Raw genomic sequence first — 19582 nt, 5'->3', positions numbered from 1 at the left:
TAAGCTCCTTGAGAGCAGGAATTCTTTCTCTCCATATCTATATATATGTGTGTGTGTGTGTGTGTGTGTGTGTGTGTGTGTATGTATATATATTCTCAGATTTTACCACAATGCATGAAACATAGTAATTACCTAAGAAATGCTAGTTATACCAGAAAAATATTAAAGAGTAGCAGAAGTATGATGATCAACTGGGAATGACAATTATTATCAGCAATTCAAGGATCCAGGATAACTCCAAGGAACTCATGATAAAAAGTATTATCCACTGCTATAGAAGGAACTGACAAAGTCTGAATGCAGACTGCAGCATGTCATTCCTCACTTTATTTCCTTCATGAATATTTCTCTAGTCTAAGTACTACATGTCTTTTTTTTTAACATAATGAACATAGAAAGATGTATTATATGATAACACATGTAGAAACTATAATATATCACCTGCCATCTTGGGGAGGAGAGAACAGAAATAAAAATATTAGAAAATGATTATTAAATATTATATTGACATATAATTTGGAAATAAATTAAAATTAAATTTTAAAAATCTCTAAGGCAGAAGTCATGAGTCAGAGATTGTAGGTTCAAATCTTGGCTTTCATACTTCTCTGACTGTAAGCAATTTACCTACTTAACTTCTTTGGCCTGCTGTTTCCTGACATGTAAAATGAGATAGTTAAGCTAAATGATCTTCATGGGCTCTCCCAGTTTTAAATCCAGTGATGTTGTTATTCTGGGATATCTGGGTAGAAGTTACACAAAAGTTAATTTTCTTCACAGGCACTTTAAAGATAGTTTAATTCAAATCTCTCATTTTACAGATAAGTAACTGAGGCAAAAAGAAGTATAATAATAAACATGTATACATTGCTTTAAGGTTTGCAAAGTACTTTACAAATACTATTTTATTCTCATAACAATCTTGGGAAGTGGGTAAAAGAAGATGAGGAAAAAAACCAGGTAGACAGAGGTCAAATGACTTGTCCAGGTTTATATAGCTAGTTAGTATCTGGGTCTAGATTTGAACTCAAGCCTTCCTACCTTCAGGTAAAATAATTGGTACAGGCCACAGAGTAAATAGCAGAATATCTATTTGTATGCAAACTTATGGATTCTAGAATTGGAGATATTTCACTATATCACAGCTAGAACATTCTAATGATAAGCTATTTAAAAAGTGGAATGGGTTGTCATATGAGATGAGCTTCCCATCAACAGAAGTATTCAAGGAGAGGCTACATAAAATGACCAACCATTCAGCCAACGAGTCACTTACTACTTAGCAGGGGTAAAGGCAAGGGTTGGGAGAGATGCCTACCTCTAAGATTCTATTATTTTGGTCCATGAAATGTGTCTTACAACAATGAACAATGGATAATGTAGGCTAAATTAATTAGAGTTCTGCTGTCTGGAATTTTATGAGTGGCGAACTGCAGATACTTGGTGCCTTTTTTTAACATGAAAGTGCCTAATGTCAAGTTTGACCAGCCAAATGAGGGAGCAAACTGTTACTCAGTTTCCTCTGCCCAACCCTCTGTGAGCTATAATTCATCCTTATAGTCACTTCCCAGCCCATACAATAATGCTAATGATGATAAAGCTGGCTGTGTCGGGAAATGGTTATTGTCCGGGCTTCATTTCTTCAAATTAAAACCCAACCGAGAATGTTCCCTCCTCTCTCATAACAACCAGACATTTCTTTCCTTTGGGCAGTCGATGGGTCTTTGGGGGACGCAGAGAGATTGTAGTCTGCTTTGGAGACACTGGGTTGGGAATGCCCCTTCCCAGGTTTGGGCTTCTCGTCCCCAAGACTGTTTTTGTCTCTTTCTGAAAGCTCAAGGCAAAAGGATAAGGAAACTCTCCCTCTAGTGGTTCAAACAAAAACGATTCCCCTCCTGTTTCTTCCGGAGACAGAAGGAGCACAAGGCACAAGCTGGAATCCGTGGCGCACGCGCGCGCGCGTGTGTGTGTGTGTGTGTGTGTGTGTGTGTGTGTGTGTGTGTGTGTACACACATGGACTCATACGGAATTAAATTTCACTGAGGTGCAGAGCCAGCATGACCAGAGAACTGGATACGTTGCAGGTTCTTTTTCCTGGTGGGAGATTTGGGGGCCTCAGCTGTAGGAGGAAATCCACCACGGATTTCGTGAGCCCTCCCTGAGGCTGGTCATGTGACCACCATCTGGAATAGATGATATTCTTTGGGGCACAGTCATTTGTACTGAGCTGTTTTCCCAGCGATGATGGGTGGTTATTTCATCACGAAGGTATTTGAGGAGAAGAAATTGCTTGGCTTTTCTTCTTCCACAAGCCCCAGATTTTGCCTTTCCCCCCAACCCCCTCTCCTCCTGGCCAGAGACATTCTCTTAACTTTGGGAGGCTTTTGAGCACGGTGGGAAAGGCAGTGGGTCTCCTTGTGTGCGTGGCAGCCCACCGTTCCCGTCTCGCTTCCGTCTGGCCACCTCTAACAGAAACACAGGCTCTAGGAGGTATGGGGGAAAAGTCAGCTCTGACATGGATGGTGAGGCCCTTTTTTGTGCTGATGTCGGAGGAGGGAAGCTCCAAAGAACCGAAATGTCCTGGTTTCTGACCCTGAGAAACTTGAGTCAAAAGTCATTGCCCTGGAGAAGGAATTTGGAAAGAGGGGAACTTGGAGAAGGTGGAGAATCCAGAGAATTTACACTCACTTTGCCCCCTTCACCCCTTTCAAGCTGAGTTTGTGCTGGTAGGGAGAGGCTGGGAAGGATGACCAGAATAATGAATTTTAAATAGATGCCTGGGGAAAACTAGTAATGCTTCCTCACCCTAGTCTACTCCCAGCCCTCCTCCAAGCCCAGCATTCCATCCAAGTAACATCATCCGAGTCTGTACAACTCAGTGGCCAGCTTGGTTTCTGGGGGAATGAGAAGTAACCTTTTCAAAGGGGGTGGAGTGTTTATTGCCACAGTTACCAAGATTTCATTTTGGCTTGCTTCTCATCATTCCCACCATAGTTGAACCTCACTTTCTTTAACAATAGATAGGCTTCTCAGAAGTGGAATTCATTTTTTTGTTCAATTTTTGTTAAGCATATTATATGGTTTCTATTAATTTACTTGATCCATAAGGTGAGGACTCTTTTTGCTTAGTTGCAATGCATCTTCATTTTCCAGAAACTTCTAGCACTGGGGTGGGGGGGCAACAATATTTGTTTACAGATTATTTTCTGACAGATAGGCTTATCGATAGAAAAATTAAGTTGTACCAAGTGGCAGCATTTAAAGAAATCCTTAACTTGCTTCACCTCAGTTTCTTGATCTGTAAAAACGAACTCTAATCCTGATTCTATGACAGGATATAGGGATATAGCGTGTAGCCCATGCAGGCTCTTGCATGTGTGTGCATTTATTTCCTGGCCTATGGTTTCATCAGTGTAGGGAATTCCTCTGAACTCCCTGAGATCATGCAATCCCATTTTTACTCCACCCTTTAAACTGCCATTCAACTCCTCTCCACTTGCTCAGGGAAGTTTAACTCATCAATACTACCAAAGTCTCTGGGAAGGATTGTTCCAGTCATCATCCATTTTCCTACCCAATGACCACAAAATGTGTGGTCTCTTTTTTAGAATGTAATATCTTTGGAAGCATGGACTGTCTATCTATTTGTATAGTTGGAGCTAGGCACTTAGTGCTTCATTCATTCATTCATTTATCCCTAGACTAGAAATTTTCTCTACCAAGGAAACTCATCTGCAACTTACAGAATTGCCTAGGGATCCTTAGAGGTTACCTGAGGATCCAAGAGTTCCTGAGAGTTTAGCCCGTAGTAACACAAAAAATGCGTCAGTCACAGGACTTCCTAATTCCAAGTCTGGCCTTCTATCCACTACTATCCACTAAATCCACTACTCCATGCTACTTTTCACACACACGTAAATATATACAAACTCATATATGTATCATTGAATCTGTACCCCTTATCTTACAGATGAGTAAATTGAGGCACAGAAGCTAGGTGACTTATACATGGTCATTTGGAAACATTTTCCTGACTCCTAATCCATCATGTTATGTCTCAAGATCAGTAGTGATATAGTCCTAAATACAAATTGTGCAAGTGAGTTTCCATATGTGGGGAAAGTCTTAGGGTTCAGCAAAACCCTAGGGCCTTGACCAGGGAAGATTACCTTCCTAATTATGCCACCATCCTTTTCTAAGTAACTCCTAAGGAACTGCCAAGGGAACATAAAGGTTAAACTCCTTGCCCAGGGTCAGTCACATAGCTTGAAAGCATCAGAGGAAGAATTTCAACTCAGATCTTTTTGACTCTAAAACAAGCACTCTTCCATTGCCTTTAATAAAAAAAAAATGGATATATGTGAGGCAGTGAGGAAACAGTTAATTGACAGGGTCAGTATTGATGTTAACAATTATTAAGCATCTCCTATGTTGGGTAGATCATAGCACCCTAGGTTTAAGAAAGAGATCTTAACAGTCAGTTATTTTATAGATCGGGGTCGGCAACCTTTTTGGCTATGAGAGCCATAAACACCACATTTTTTAAAATGTAATTTCGTGAGAGCCATACGTTGCCAACCCGTTATAGATGATGAAATTGAGGTTTAGAGAGATTGTGACCTATCAGGTGTTACACAGATACTATCTTTGGAAGAACTTGAACTCAGGCCTTCCTGAGTTCTAATAAAGTACTCCCTTTTACCACTTAAGTGTAGGGAGAAAAATAAAGAAAATTAGATAACACATTGTTCTTACCTTCTTAGAATTTATACTCTACAGAAGACATACGCAAACACAAATGACTAGAATTTGTACTACCTGAATGCATTGCTTAATGGGGCAGCTAGATAGTACAGTGGATAGAGGGTCAAACTTAGAAATCTGGCCTCCAATACTTCCTAGCTGTGTGACCCTGGGCAAGTCGCTTAACCCTGTTTGCTTAGCCCTTGCCTCTCTTCTGCCTTAGAATTGATGGTAAGATAGAAGGTAAGGGTTAAAAAAAAAGTTAACCCCTGGTTGAAGTTCCAGAATGTCTCAAGTATATGGCATTTGACTTGATTGTATGACAAGGGTGAGGTCTTAATTATACACATTTTGTATTACTCAATTCTAATTTTTTCTCTCAATTGGTTTATATGCACCAATAGGACCTTCCTCATCTTCACTCTTTTTCACCTCTTTCTCTTTTCTAATACTTTTATTACTCATTTCAATTGTTTTGTGTCCCAGTTATGAACTTTATGTTTGATTTTTTTAGCTATGATCTCGTTATAAAGGCCACAATATAGTAATCTCTGGCGTAAAAATGGATATTTGGAGTTTGAATGTCATTTCTAACAAGTGTTTGGGTGTTCCTGGAAAAGCCACTTAAACCTTTGTACCCTATTTTTTTTAATACAGAAATATTACTTCCACTCCCTAATCATAGCTCTATGAGGGAACAATTTTGTAAACCGTAAAGCATTATGTAAATGTGAAGTATCCACTGAGGCAGAGTAGGAATTGAGATGGGGAGAGGCATGAGTAAAGTGAGAATTCTTTCATGTCTTGCCCATGTGATGCTGGGAAAATTAGCAAAGTCCTAGGTGGATTGCATCCAGTTTTGCTCCCAGAGATGCTTAGCTACATCTAGACTGATTGGTGTTCTGATTTTTCCTTACATTTTATTTTAGAAATTAAGGAGGGAAAAGAATCGAGAAAAGAATTTCTTCCTTTAGGCAGTTATTCTAAGCATCCTCCAGAGCAGCAGAAATGGCCAATTTATAATTCACTATTTTCTTTCTCCATGATTTTTTAGCAAATTTAAAGTTACAAATATTCTGAGGATTGCATTTTTACATACTATTTTGTTATTCAGTCATATCCAACTTTTCATGACCTTGCAGACTCTGCTGTCCATGGGATTTTCTTGGCAAAGATACTAGAGTGGTTTTCCTTCTCCAGTGTATTAAGGCAAACAGAGGTTAAGTGACTTGCTCAGGGTCACACAGCTAATAAGGGTCTGAAACTGGATTTAAACTCAGATCTTCCTGACTCCAGGATGAGTGCTCTATCTGCCAAGCAAGTATATATAAATGGTTTTAAAGGCAGGAAGGGAGGGGCAATCGCGTAACCTATTATTCACCATGTTTTAAGTCAAATGATGAGAAAATAATACTAGTGATCTTTCAGACCTGGAAGCCATGATGTAACTGTTGAATTGCATAATAGCACACCTCTGAGTAACCCAAAGGAAATGCCTTTGAATAGGGTTAGATCTGAATTTTCTTGGCTCTCAGTGCATTTACATAGGTGAAACAGATTTAGGAGCAGAAACGTTCTGAATCAAAAAAAAATATTTCGGTAAACTAAAACAATTGTCACTTGCATACTGGTATTCTGGATACAGATTCAGTGTTTTTTTCCCCCATTATTCCATAGTACTGCTCATTTTGAGAATTGAAAAATAAATCATAGTACTAGTGTCTCATAGTCAATTTAGCAGGAAATGAATAAAGAATCAAACTGAAATCTCATGCCATCTGTTTTTTCAATGTTTGCAATTATAGAAGATTTTTGCTGTTAAATATCAGGTTAATTATAGATTGGGGCAGCAAATCACTCAGTGTTGACTGATAAAACCATTTTGTGTTATTTATGAAAATGCTAATGGGTGACATTTTCAACATTCTCCTTTGCAGCATGTGCAAAGGATTTTGGAATTTAAGTAGCCAATATCAGAGAAAGTTTGCAGCCTGCCTTGCATTGCAGAATTTAAATGACATGAAACTTAGCTATTGTGAGATCTGCACTGGTATAGTAGGTGGGTAACCTAAATGGTAAGGTACAAAATCCATAAATTATTTAAATGCAATGGGCTAGTTCCCTTCCAGCTATTTACTAGGCTATTCTAAGTAATCTATGTATTCACTTGCCCCCAAGTGATTAAGATCATTAAGCTGTCTTACATCAGTGTAAAATGAAGGAGTACTTCAGAGGATGCTGTCCTCTCTCCTATGCTGAAGGCCATTTATTACTAGGCTTTGCGCTTCAATTAATGAACTTGCTGGAGTTTACATACACAATTCTCATGAAGGGGAATATCAATAATGGTTTCTCCACCAACATGTATCCCTTACCTGTGGTACATTCATTCCTCCCTTCCTTGCTCCCTCCATCCATATGGGGTCCAGTACAGAGTAAGTGTGGAATAAATACTTGTTTTCTTCCTTCTTTCCCTAATCATGTCATCTAAATACAACTCTTAGGAGAATGAAAGTTAATACTAGGTAGCTGTGGTGAAATATTTCATTTACTTAAGAGCAAAACTGATTGTATTGTTTAATTCTTTGAGCCCCAGGTCTTCCCATACTGTGACTTCCTTTCTAAAGCATCTCGGCAGACCTCTCTTGAAGAATCGTTTCCAAAGTAACAATAAGGGGGGAATAATTCTAGCAGCTGTCCTCTGAAAATGTGAGAGTTAATCTTTCTTTTTTATAGGAATTGAACTAAATATGCTTCTAGGTTTGGTGTTTTTTTTGGGGTCCAAACACCATAAACAAATAGGCATGAAAAGGCAAAGAGGGCCTTGGTATAACAGAAGTCAGCCAAAACAGGGAGGGGGCAGAGATGGAACTGGTAGGAGGCATAGATAACTTTGATCTCCAGAAACCTAATTCCCTTGTTATGTATTGAGACCTTACCTAATTTTAGTAGCCAGGATGCTACAACTTCAGAATAATGGCATAAATAAGCACCAAAATAGTTGAAAGGCAACAAGAGAAAAATGAAGGGCTTCAGTCTTTGTCCCTCAATAATTGATCACTGGTCATAAGATTAATAGGCTACAACAGCTATCCAGGATAGTAGAGAAAGGTTGAGAAGGGCTAATTTACAATAGATAACTCAGAGGGCTCAGATAGCAAAAAAGAAGTGACAAGGACATTTTTAGTTTCTTCCCATAATATGCACCTCAAACACAATTTTTTATATCTTCCATCATGACTCAGACCCCTCCCTTAGCCTATGGCTAAGTGATGTTTTCTTTGCATTGATGAGTTATTTTGGTGGCATGGACTCACTCTAATTAGTTAGGAAACCGAGATTTCTTTTTCTTGTCTTGTGAAATATTTTGCCAGTTAATATGATTAACTTTTTATAGGTGATGATTTGGGGCTTAAATCAAGCTCTACCAAATTTCCATTAATTTCTAACCTAGTACTTTTCTTGAAGAGATGTTAAGGGAAATAAAAGAGATACATTTAATCATCTGATTCAAAACATGGGAGAGAAAAAAAAGACAAACATTTTCAGATTTTTTTATTCAAAAGTTTTTCAAAAGAAATTAAACAGAAAAAAGCTGACAATCTAATCAAATTTACAGTTCAAAAATGTCTTTTGGCGTTTAACAACAAGTCCTAGGAAACAAAACTACAGAGTTATCTTGAACCGGACAAATAAGTTACCACTGGCAAGTTTGTGGCACTAGTAAAACAAAAATAAAAAATTAACTCTCTTGATCATATAGATATCTCTATGAAAATCTTTTTTTTTCAATCTGTACAAAAGGTCTTTCTTCATAAATTAATTTTTTTTATAATTTAATGGCTGTCTACTATGTGATGTTTAACTGATTATTTCTTTATGTACAGAGGTTATGTTTCCCAAATCTTACCCAGACGAGTATGGCACTTAGTTCAGACACTTCCTAGCAGCAGATCTTCCCTTCCTCTAACAGAACCATCTAATGTTTTTCTGCCTTAACTAATGCAAAAATATCAAGTAGTGAGAGATCCAGGTTTGCAAATATACCGGATACAGGGAAGGAAAGTGCTGCAGGAAGTCTGGACTTTTACAAAGCAGTAATATTCCAGGGAGCATAGAACCAATAATACCACAACTTAAAAAAAAAAGAAAAAACAAAAACCCCCAAAAAAACAAAACAAAACAAAACACATTTCTCTTATGACTATGTAATTCACTAGAATCTATACTTCTCAGAGCAGCAATTACTTTTGAAACTATGAAATGTCACCGACATCTATACTCAAATACACGCATAAAATTTAAAAACTAAAAAATACTTGAAAGAAATAACTGCTTAGCCCTAGCTCCTGAGCTAGGAGGATTTGGTCTGTGGAAACAGGGAGGGCCAGCAACCTGTCCCAGTACAAAAGGAAATAAACTTTGAGGTAGATAACTGATCATACACAGCTGACCAGACAAGTACACAGTTTTGGAAGACAACTTAATTTATCATTGTTTTTTAAATGTATGTAATTGTAATAAAAGAGCTTTAATAACAGTGAATTATCTAATATGTAAAGTAGAAATAACTGTGTATTTAGGAATCAGGAATTTCATAGTTTCAAAATTGGTTTTCTTTACACTTAACACTTGTAGTGATGATGTAAAGTGTGGCACTGCTTGGATCCAAGTCTTCCTTCATGCTTTTTGTGTCCATACATCAATTAAAATTATAAAACCTAAATGTAAATGTACAAAAAAGGCACATTCTCCTAACCGCAAACTGGTCCGGCAAAAATAAAGAGTACAGAAGATGTAATGCTGAGACAAATCAGAGTTATTGGTTACTGGCTCTTTGGTCTTTGGTAAAGTTACCTTTAAAAGTGCCAAGTCATTTTTTTTAAATTTACCTAATATAGAGAGCTAGTATCCAATCATTTATGCTCCTACTCACATCTCAGCTCATGTTTGAAAATAAATCCTTTACTTTTAGCTTTTGCCATTTTGCTGCAATAGCAACATTTTCGGTTTGCTCGATCTCAGGTATCACCCTCATTCTAAAGCACTATCATTAGTAGAAAGGAAGGACAAAACATTCCGTGATTCCCCACCCCCCCACCCCCACTCCCTCTGCTACCTACACTAAAACTAGAACATCAAGTTAGTTTTTTTTTTCTTTTCTGAAAAAAAGGCAAAAAAGATTTACATTGCATCATACAGCAGATTTCCTAAATCAGTCAAACTACCAGAGGAAACTGTTGGCATATGGCCTTACAAACAATTTATCCTATTAAAATCTCCCTAGTCAGAAAATGTGTTTCACACAAAACATTTTTCCCCCCTTTTGCATTTCACTACCTTACATATTATGTGAAAAATCATTAAAAACACCTACTACACATTTAAAAAAAGCCAAATTTTCAGCAACTTTTATTGACTACCTTTTAAAAGCCCTATGCTGCTGTTTTACAAGGCATAATAGACCAGCTCATTTGGTCAAAGCATTCTACATCATTAGTTTGGACTAACTTTTACTGAAACAGCTACAGCATCGAAAGATTTAAGGCAAATTGGAATTGATAGAAAAAGATAAGACACTTCACACACTACGTTCAAAGAAAAACAGAGAGCTAAGAAAACAGACACTGTGACTGCAACACACGGCACTACAGCGACATTCACACTGCAAGCACAGAACATCAGTTTTGATGTTTGACTACTTTAAACTTCGGAAAACCCATTTCATACAATTAAAAAAAAACAAAAAGGAAATGAAACACAAAAAAATGAACAAAACACAAAAATTTGGTCATGCACGTGAAGGAGTCTTCATGGTCTTTGTGCATTCCCAGAAAATTGTTTTCTTTTTTTTTTCTTCTTTTTTTTTTGCATCATAACACTTGATAAAAACTTTTTTTTTTTTTACTAAAATAAACCTGTTCAGGGGAACAGCTACTAGATGAATTTAAGGATTTTTATGCACCTTATAGAACTTATAGCAAAAATAGTTTTAGTTGATTTCATTATAAATAACGTTTTCAAGAACCTGTGCAAAACTGTCAATAATTTCTAAAGCACAATTGATCAGAAAAATCCATGATTGTTTCAGCCTTCACACCCTTCTTCAGGTAAGGACACTCCTCTATACATCTGGAAGAGAAAAGTCAAAGAAAGAAAAAAGGAGAATTGCTTTGTAGACTTGATAAAGTATAAAACCAAGTGTTAAACCTGTTTCTCATTAAAAAGAAAAAAACAGTTCTGGGAAACATCATGCATTTCATGCATGGGGGTAAAATTGGAGAGAGGAAAACCAATTCCATAGTTATGGATACCATGATTGTATAATGTGTTGCTTCTGATTTCTCTTATTTTAAAATCTTGGGCTGGTTAAGAACAAATTCCTTTTTTTTTTTTTTACCAGCCATGAAGCACTTATTTATAGTGCTTTAGAGATTAATTATAGCATAATAAAAACACAATAGTCAGTGCAAGTAAGAAACTGAAGTGATCATGTGCTTCACATAGTCTGTATTTTATTATAACCTAAAAGGTAAAATGTCAGGTAGAATTATTTTCCCCCAAATGCATTTTGTCAATTTTTGATATAGATCTACGATCTATGATCAGAAGCTATCTGGTTACATTCAATTTGGAATACATAGCCCTCAAGGTCTTACCCAAGGCTGTTTATATTGACTTCTTGTCAGGACATAGTTATGTTTGCAATGAAAAATTTTAAAAGTCAGTATAGATTTGGTGTACTGTTCACTTGGGTAGAATATAATGTGTGTGACATTCCCTTTCAGCCAACTCCACAAACCTATATAATGTGCCGAGTGATTTTTTTGTGCCGTATATGAACTATGAGTTATACATGGTACATGAAATAGAAAATATTGATAGTCCTAATGAATGTGATTTTCCCCCAGAAATAAGATGAGAGGGATTTAGATATAGACCAACTTAAATAGTCTGATGCAACACAGATTCCACCTGGGCTCAACCTAAACCTTTATTCGATCATCCTGTCTTAACTTCTGTACTTCTGTATAAATGCTTAAAACAATTTGCTCTTTGGTATAAATGTATCTTCCTGTTTTGATGTGTCAATATGTTAAACAGGTCACCCAGGGGTTTTGAAGACCAGATAACAAAACCCAGAAGGATCTACTATCCAGCTGCAAAGGCTTCAACTTCAAGGCCAATGGTGTCACAAAGTAAGGGCTCAATAAAAATTTATTTATTAAGTCTGATTATATGTCTGTTCTCAGAAATCAGGCTAGCTAATAGCTAAGTATGGCACATCACCCAAAAGTCTATCACCAGATAATATATTTTTTTGGTGATAACTCATCAAATGGATAAATACATAAATATTTACATACATCGATATAGATATAGATATATAATGGCCTAAATCTTTTATAGTCCACAATGACTAGGGCAGATTGGAGGGAAAATGGGAAGCGGGTATTAATAATCACATATGTATCTGATCATATAAAAACAACTTTACTCATAGTATAGGGAAAGGGAACGTACCTGTGATTTTATAGGGAACTAGGAAACTCTTTTTTTCTAATACAGGTTGCCAACTTTTTTTCACCTTATAATCTTAAGGTATTACTCCTTAAGATCACTGAAAGGTTAATAAGCTGCCCAGATTTATATAATAAGAGGCAGGTCTTGAACCCAGGTCTTCTTGACCCTGGGAACATCTCTATACTATACCATGCTGTTTTATTTCACTAATGGTACTCCTTAATTAATAATCTTTTCCTTATGACCAACAATTAGAGGAACTAAACACACCCAAAAAATGACTCTCTCAAGAAAGGCAGAAAACAAAGAATTGTAGCTAATTTGAAGATTTTCTTTGGGGAGGTGAACAAAAGAATTGGTTTGACTGTATATCCAAAGGGGATAATAAATATCATTCAAAGTATGCTTAATTACTTCATCTGGTAATGCTTCTTATGGATTTAATCAAACCAATTAGATAATCGAGCAATAGATAATTGGTGCTGATGTGACTGTATCAGTGGTAAAGAATAGAGATGGCAAGATTTTTTTGAAGAACTTGACAAGACCCTCTGAACTAAGTAGATGTATAATATGATATCAGATAACACAAATGTCTAAGTATCTGGGAGGACAACAAAGACTATGTGGGTACATATGGCACTGAAGCAAAAACAAAACTCACTAGCTTCATGCTGATTCATGATATAATGCTTTCTTTAAGAAGACGGTTGGGTGGGACTGAATATGGTGAGCACCAGTTATAATAAGAAAACATAAAACAGATTTCATCTCAATAGGTAGTAAACAATTATGAATAGTGAAGCCTTTTCAGCTTGTTAGAACCTGCTAGATTAGAAAGTAATAATCAATACCAAAAAAAAAAGAAAGAAAAAGATAAAAAAGAAAAAGGATATACCAGAAGGTATATCTCAGAAAGAGAGATTGATTCGGAGTGCAGATTGATATATCATTATTATATATCATACATGCACATATATAGAGTACGTTAGTATATATAGAGTATATATACTTTCCACACATATTATATATAGTGTATTGCTATATACAACATATGTATGTGTGTGTGTGGGGAGTATAGTACATTACTCATGCAGAAATATATTTTGCTTGACTATATTTGTTATAAGAGCTTAGTTTTTCTTTCTTTTTCAGTTTGAAGCAGAGAGATGGTGGATTTTGGTTAGTTGAAAAATGAAAATGTAAATAAAATTATATTTAAATATGTTAAATATAAAATAATTAAATATTTAAAATCATAAATAAAATAAAAATTAATTTAAAATTTAAAAATAAAAATACAGCATTCATGCATTTTGAAAGCATCTTTAAAATGCTTTATTTAAACCAAGTATTGACTCTTGGGAGTAAAAAATGAAAAAGCACAAAATGAAGATATTAATTGTGTCATCATTTCTTAGGGCAGTTTAAATGCTCCTAAACAAATCTCTGAGCATCTTAAATCTACCTTCACTCACAATTACTCAGTCTTCTTGTTGATAAGATAACAGAACTTAGAGGATAAATTCATGAGCAAGAGTATAGAGGATGATGATGGAAGACTATGAATAATATTACTTCTAAAAATAAAAACAGCTGAGAACAAAAAGAGCCAATAAAAACCTTGTTAAGAAATTTAGCTAAGCCTGATGACGATGACATAACTAGCATTTATTTCATGATTCAAGGCTTGCAAAAAGCACTTTACAAATATCTCATTTGATCCTGGCAACAATTCTTGGAGGTAGGTGATATTATTACTCTCTTACAGATTAGGAAACTGAGGAAAATCAAGATTAAAGGGACTTGTCCAGCATCTTACAGATAAGAATATCTGAGATAGGATACAAACTCCAAGTCCAATATTCTATCCACTATTGTCACCTAGCTGCCTAGATCATTCTGAGAACATGTACAGATGAAACCAGAAGGATGAGAGGTTCCAAATGGAAAAACCTAATAGCCTTTTTATAGTGATCTATTTTAACTGAAGAGAGTAGAACTACATACTACTTCTTTCTTGATATACATGTGTAAGGAAGTTGCAAAGGCCCTAAAGAAATGAAGTTAGCAAAAGAGATTGGACTTGACTAAATACATATGAAAGAAATTTGTGAAGGAAACAATCTAAAAAGCAAGTATTGTGTTTTCGAGATATTTCAAATGAGGGAAGATTAAAAAAGAATGTAAAAGACCATAGATGATACTTTTATACACATACAAACACATTTTAGAAAACATTAGCAATGACTACTTGTTTTCTTATTTCTGGAGAATTATAATAAGAGTAAACATCAAAGAAATCACTGATGAAAGAATGAGAAGGGAATCAACCAGAAGGTCTTTCTAGATAGTTTTCTATAGAGGAACACATTTGTATAATTACACAATTTCTGGGGTCATAAACAGAATATAAGATGCTACTGTCCATTTTGTATTGATTTTTTCAACAATGAGCTTTTAAGGCTTGTCTTGAACAAGATATCTATCATGTATAAACTAAAATTAAGACCTTAAACAGATATAATATTCTGTTTATATAATATAATAATATAATAAGTATTTATGAATGTCAGAAGATAAGTATAGAGTTTAAAGATAAGACTTCTTCCTTTTGATGCCAGAGTTCTCTCCAAAGTTCCTAACTGCATTGAACAAAACACAAACTCCTTAATAATACAAAGTCTTCTCAGAAATCCACAGCAGTGGAAAAGAGTTAAGCCTACCTATCCAAACTAGAGAAACAAAGTAGATTTAAAACCAGTTTGCCCAGATTATGACATGCAGCAAGATAGCTAGTTCAATGAGTTCATTCATCTGTACAGTTAGAATGAGCTGATCTCAGAACTGATTAGTAGATTAGTCATGATGACATCTGGGAAAATGATGGTGGTTGTCCTTCATACTCAAGTAAGACCAAATTGACATCACTATGTTGGGGTCAAGGTAGAGTGTCCGAGAGTGGCTGATCAGACCAGTATGAGCTCAAAAGGCTCTATCACAGGTTGAGCATGATAGTCCATATGAATACCCTGAATCCCATTACTTTAATACTGATATAATACCAGAGGAGATATGTGGTATGAATCACTGTATCAAATTAATCAAGTTGCAAGCAAATCACAAGGCAATGAAGAGATGCCTGATAGGTACAAACAGACTATAGCATTGCCCATGAGATTTGCATAAGAGAAATGGCAAAAGATACCATGAAAGAGATATATTAGTAGAAAAGAAGGCAAGGCTGTTGTGTGAAAAGAATGAGAAAACAGACAGACACCCTGAATTCTTTATTGGTCAAAAGAAATCAAGAGAAAAGCCTCTATTGAGGAGTAGTTATGGAAGGACAGAGTACAGGGTTAAAAGGCTACAAGTATAGAGGATGAGAAGAGAAAGAGGGTCTGTAACCTTCAGCAATGGAAGAAGAGGTACAGACTGGTAAAAATCAGAGATCCCAGAGAAGTAGCACAGAAGTCATTTGAGCCTGATTTTGAGTGTGCTAGAACCTACTTTGCACACTGAGGATCTTATACTCAGCCTTTAGTTTAATATGAATTTATGCAAAGGAAAGAGATATTTTCCAAATCTGTAAAATATGCATGGAAATATCAATGCTAAAATGAAAGGCTGAGGTGAAAACAGAAAACATACCTTTCCTTATGATATAAGGAAAATATATAGACATCTAGTACATGTCTATCAAATTCTTTCATTGGATATGTTACGCATGTAACAAATGGGCTTTTTTTTTTTCTTGTTAGAGAGATACATCAATCTGTTTATCTGTAAAAATCAGTGATTCCAAGACCTCGGAATCTTTGGTAACATTTAAAAATGTAAATTGTATTAGTTTGGGTGATAAATTTCAATTATGGCCAATTCCATTATGACAAAGATGCTATAGAGCATTTTTAAAAACATCTTGGTCCTAGAGTGATAGCAGACTTTTCCACATACCTCACAGTTACTTATTTTGTTGATAGGTATATGGAGAATGATCACTGGACGTCTCTACGGCAACCTGTTGCTGACCACTTGCCTCCTATAACAAAGCAGACTGGATATGAGACATGTATTAGATGAAATACTATTATCACTACTAAACCTGAGTCCAAATGTCAAAAGTACTAGTAATAGCAAGAACTATTCCATGAGTGATATAAATTTCATGTGCCTATATATTATTACTTGCCCTGAAAGAATTCATTTACTCCTCTCATTGGCAGGCAGGCACTTCCCTAGTAAGATATTAAGGTTTACAATTTTTTTTCTAAGGCACACTAAATATCCTTCACTGCTTGCCTTTCCACCCACTCTCTTATATTTCTAGCACCGTGGGGGTGGGGTGGCGGTGGGGGTTAAATGTTAGAGAATATCTTTTCCATTCATTAAACTTGAACTAGCTACAAGTTTAAGCCAATCAGAATAAAGGAAGTGTGATGCATAATAGCCATCAGTCAACTTTGGAGGCATTTCTGTTATTTAATATTTGGCAGGGTAAATTTTGTGGCAATTGATAAGATTAATGTGGCAGAAGGATTTTAATGTTACCTATGCTTGCTTTCCCAGTGCCACTTATGTTGTACAATATATATGAGAATTTCTATTATTAATATTATTATGATACTTAAAACAAAAAGGATATGTAGGAGAAGAAAGGAACTTTGGACTTTTAATTTGCAAGTATGGATTTGATGATATCTTTTTTATGATTCTAATAGACCAAGATTTCTGGCTTTCCATCTTGGAGAATTATGCTCTTATTTTTCTCCTACCAAGAGCCAACGGTTATTTAGTCATAGAAGTAATCCCTATCTAGCAATGCACAGTTTGATCTTTAGCCATTTTATTTTTTTTAGAGTCAAGTTTTTTCTGTTCCATTATGTATCTTAAAATACGACTTGTTTTTACTTAAAGTCATTTTAGTTTAAGTCAGTTAATGATGACTGCAGTATGGAAATATTTAATGGTGAAATTCTAAACTGTAGATATGAGACACAATATCATGGGTATAGCCTTATACAAGAAAAGCTATAGACAAAAATAGATGTGGAAAAATGCTATAATCCCTGAAAACACTTCTGGGAAATTTAGAGAGATGTTCTGCCTGGATGCCATTCCATCAATAATCAATGAATCAGGGTATTATATTTCTGAGATGAAAATTCTACTCTAGCTGCACATTTCTTCTAAATCAAATCCTCTTTCAGAGTCTTTAACTTGAGATCGATCTTCTTTTGATCATTACTAATTTACCCACTTCCAAAACTACCCATTACAACAATGGCCATTTAATGGGATTACCCACCTCAACGGGAACAGCTGCTGTCTGAACATGTGTATACTGGGGTATATAGGCTCCTTGCATAGCTGTTGTGGCAGGCATGTACTGAAAGGAAGAAAGAGTAAAGTTGGGGTATGAAATCTAGTGTGAAATCTGGAGCACCTGGGACATTTTGAGATTTGAAATAAAGCATCCTGTTTGGGAGAAACGTTTCCAAAGTCTTGCTCTTCCAAAAATTAAAATGAAAATGTAAAAAAGGTAAAGTGTGTGTTTCCTAGTTTTATACTTTTTTTTTAAAACAAAAGCTAAAATTCTACCTTTCGTAGTAATTTCTACACAGAAACTACCTTTTTGAAACTTATTAGAGGTTTCACTTCCTCAGCAATTCAGTATCAATTGTATGTAATGATGGAGAGATTCCCCCCTACCAGGGACTTCAAAAAGCTTCCTAATCCTCCAGGAGGCCCATAAGATAGTTAGGTCACAAACATTGGTGCCTCAACTGATTAAGGGAATGGGAATTAAATGGCTTATGAGGTCTCTTCCAGATCTCTGAGGAGCAGGGACCTGAACCCTGTTTCTGACTCTTAGGTGTCTAAGGCTGTATTTCCTCAAAAGCAAAAGTAAGTTGTTGTTTTTTTTTTGTTTGTTTTTTAAAATCAACATCAGTCCATGTTGGGAGGGTTATGGGGGAGTGTATGTGGCCCATGCTTCAGAAGAAGCTGCAGTCTTGCTGTTTACTGGCTATACAGTTGAAAATGGGGAAATCCAGGGCCATTTCTCTTTAACTTTACATCTTGTCCAGGTCTGTGGTGACTTTTGTTACTATTCTTTGAAAACTGTCTTTGTCTTATTTTTAGTTAAAAGGTCTTTTTTTTAATTGAATGTATCCTCCAATCTAACCTTCCCCTTGCACTCTGGCCTAATGCCAAGCACATCAAGGTGGATGTCCATGAAACTATGCCTTCTCCCTTCTTTCTTCCTCCTCTTGGGAAGTTGTTTGGTGCCTGTCCAAGTCCTGGATCCTTGTCGATTAAGAGAACCTCCCAGAGAATAAGGAAATAGGATGCCACTGAAAAACCCTACTCCCTCAGATTCTCCTACTCCTCCTCGCAAAGAAGAAACTAAGCAGGTAAGAGGGAGTTTCCAGTCTTCTTTTCTGGGCATCATCATTATTTTCTGAAAATGAGACTAGATAAGGAGCAAATGTATATCCCCTTTGCTTCCCTACTCAACAGGGTGGCAAAAGGTGAAAGTACTCATTCACAGGCTCTATATTTTGGTCAAGGAAAAATATCCAGGATTGACTTCGATTCATTCAGTCAACAAATATTTATTGAGTGCCTATTATGTGCAAAGTGCTGTGGGAGATACAAAGATGGGCTAGGACAGGATCCCTGCTCTCAAGGAGCTTACAATCTAGTGGGGGGTGGGCAGGGGAATACAGGCTGCAAGGAGTTATTCTCTTTGTCTTTGTGGGCCCAGCCCTCATTAGCCTATACACAGCATTATATTAAGTTTCCACCTACTGTTCCAGTATTGCCTAGTGAAAGATGACTCATCTGTTGGGCCAGAGGGCTGATCATTGATGTAGGCTGTAGTGACATAGTATGGTCCATGGAGGGAGTTAATACAGCACCCTAGAGGAGGAGAAAGACAGAAGCAACAACAACAACAAAAAAATCTGAATGACAGGTAAGATTTTGTAAATGCCTTTTTGCATTAAACAAAGGAACCCCCTTAATTTGTTGGAATAGACAAGACAGTAACACAGGGGGGTCTTGGGGCAGCCTGAAAATTTTTTCTTTGTTTCCTGAATTCAAGACTACTTCATTAGAGTTTTCTCTGACAGCATCAGATGAAGCTTTTTCAATAAAATAGCAAGCACCTGGTGCACACACTCTGGCAGAAAGCCACATTTCTCAGGGTCAGGAGGTGTCAGCTCTTTATTCCCTCCCTTTTACTACTCCATCAATGCACGTTTGTCCTTATATAATAGATGTTCCAAATTCAGAAATAAAAAAAAAGCTC

At 36.2% G+C, this 19582-nt stretch overlaps 1 protein-coding gene across 2 annotated transcripts in view; it reads right to left on the bottom strand.

Annotated features, from left to right (window-relative positions):
- Positions 1 to 8285: 8285 nt before the first annotated feature.
- RBMS1 (RNA binding motif single stranded interacting protein 1) overlaps positions 8286 to 19582 on the bottom strand; it is a 271729-nt gene continuing 260432 nt past the window's right edge. For both annotated transcript variants that reach the window (XM_044669838.1, XM_044669837.1), the window contains exons 11-14: positions 19081 to 19191; positions 17576 to 17656; positions 16225 to 16309; positions 8286 to 10875 (exon numbers count right to left, since the gene is read on the bottom strand). In XM_044669838.1, coding sequence (XP_044525773.1) covers positions 16232 to 16309; positions 17576 to 17656; positions 19081 to 19191 — 270 coding nt within the window. In that variant the 3' untranslated portion in view covers positions 8286 to 10875; positions 16225 to 16231. The remainder of the gene's footprint in view (positions 10876 to 16224; positions 16310 to 17575; positions 17657 to 19080; positions 19192 to 19582) is intronic.

The sequence above is a fragment of the Gracilinanus agilis genome, chromosome 3 (genome assembly GCF_016433145.1).
Source record: "Gracilinanus agilis isolate LMUSP501 chromosome 3, AgileGrace, whole genome shotgun sequence".
Lineage (NCBI taxonomy): Eukaryota > Metazoa > Chordata > Mammalia > Didelphimorphia > Didelphidae > Gracilinanus > Gracilinanus agilis.
This window is presented reverse-complemented; position numbering and strand designations above follow the sequence as displayed.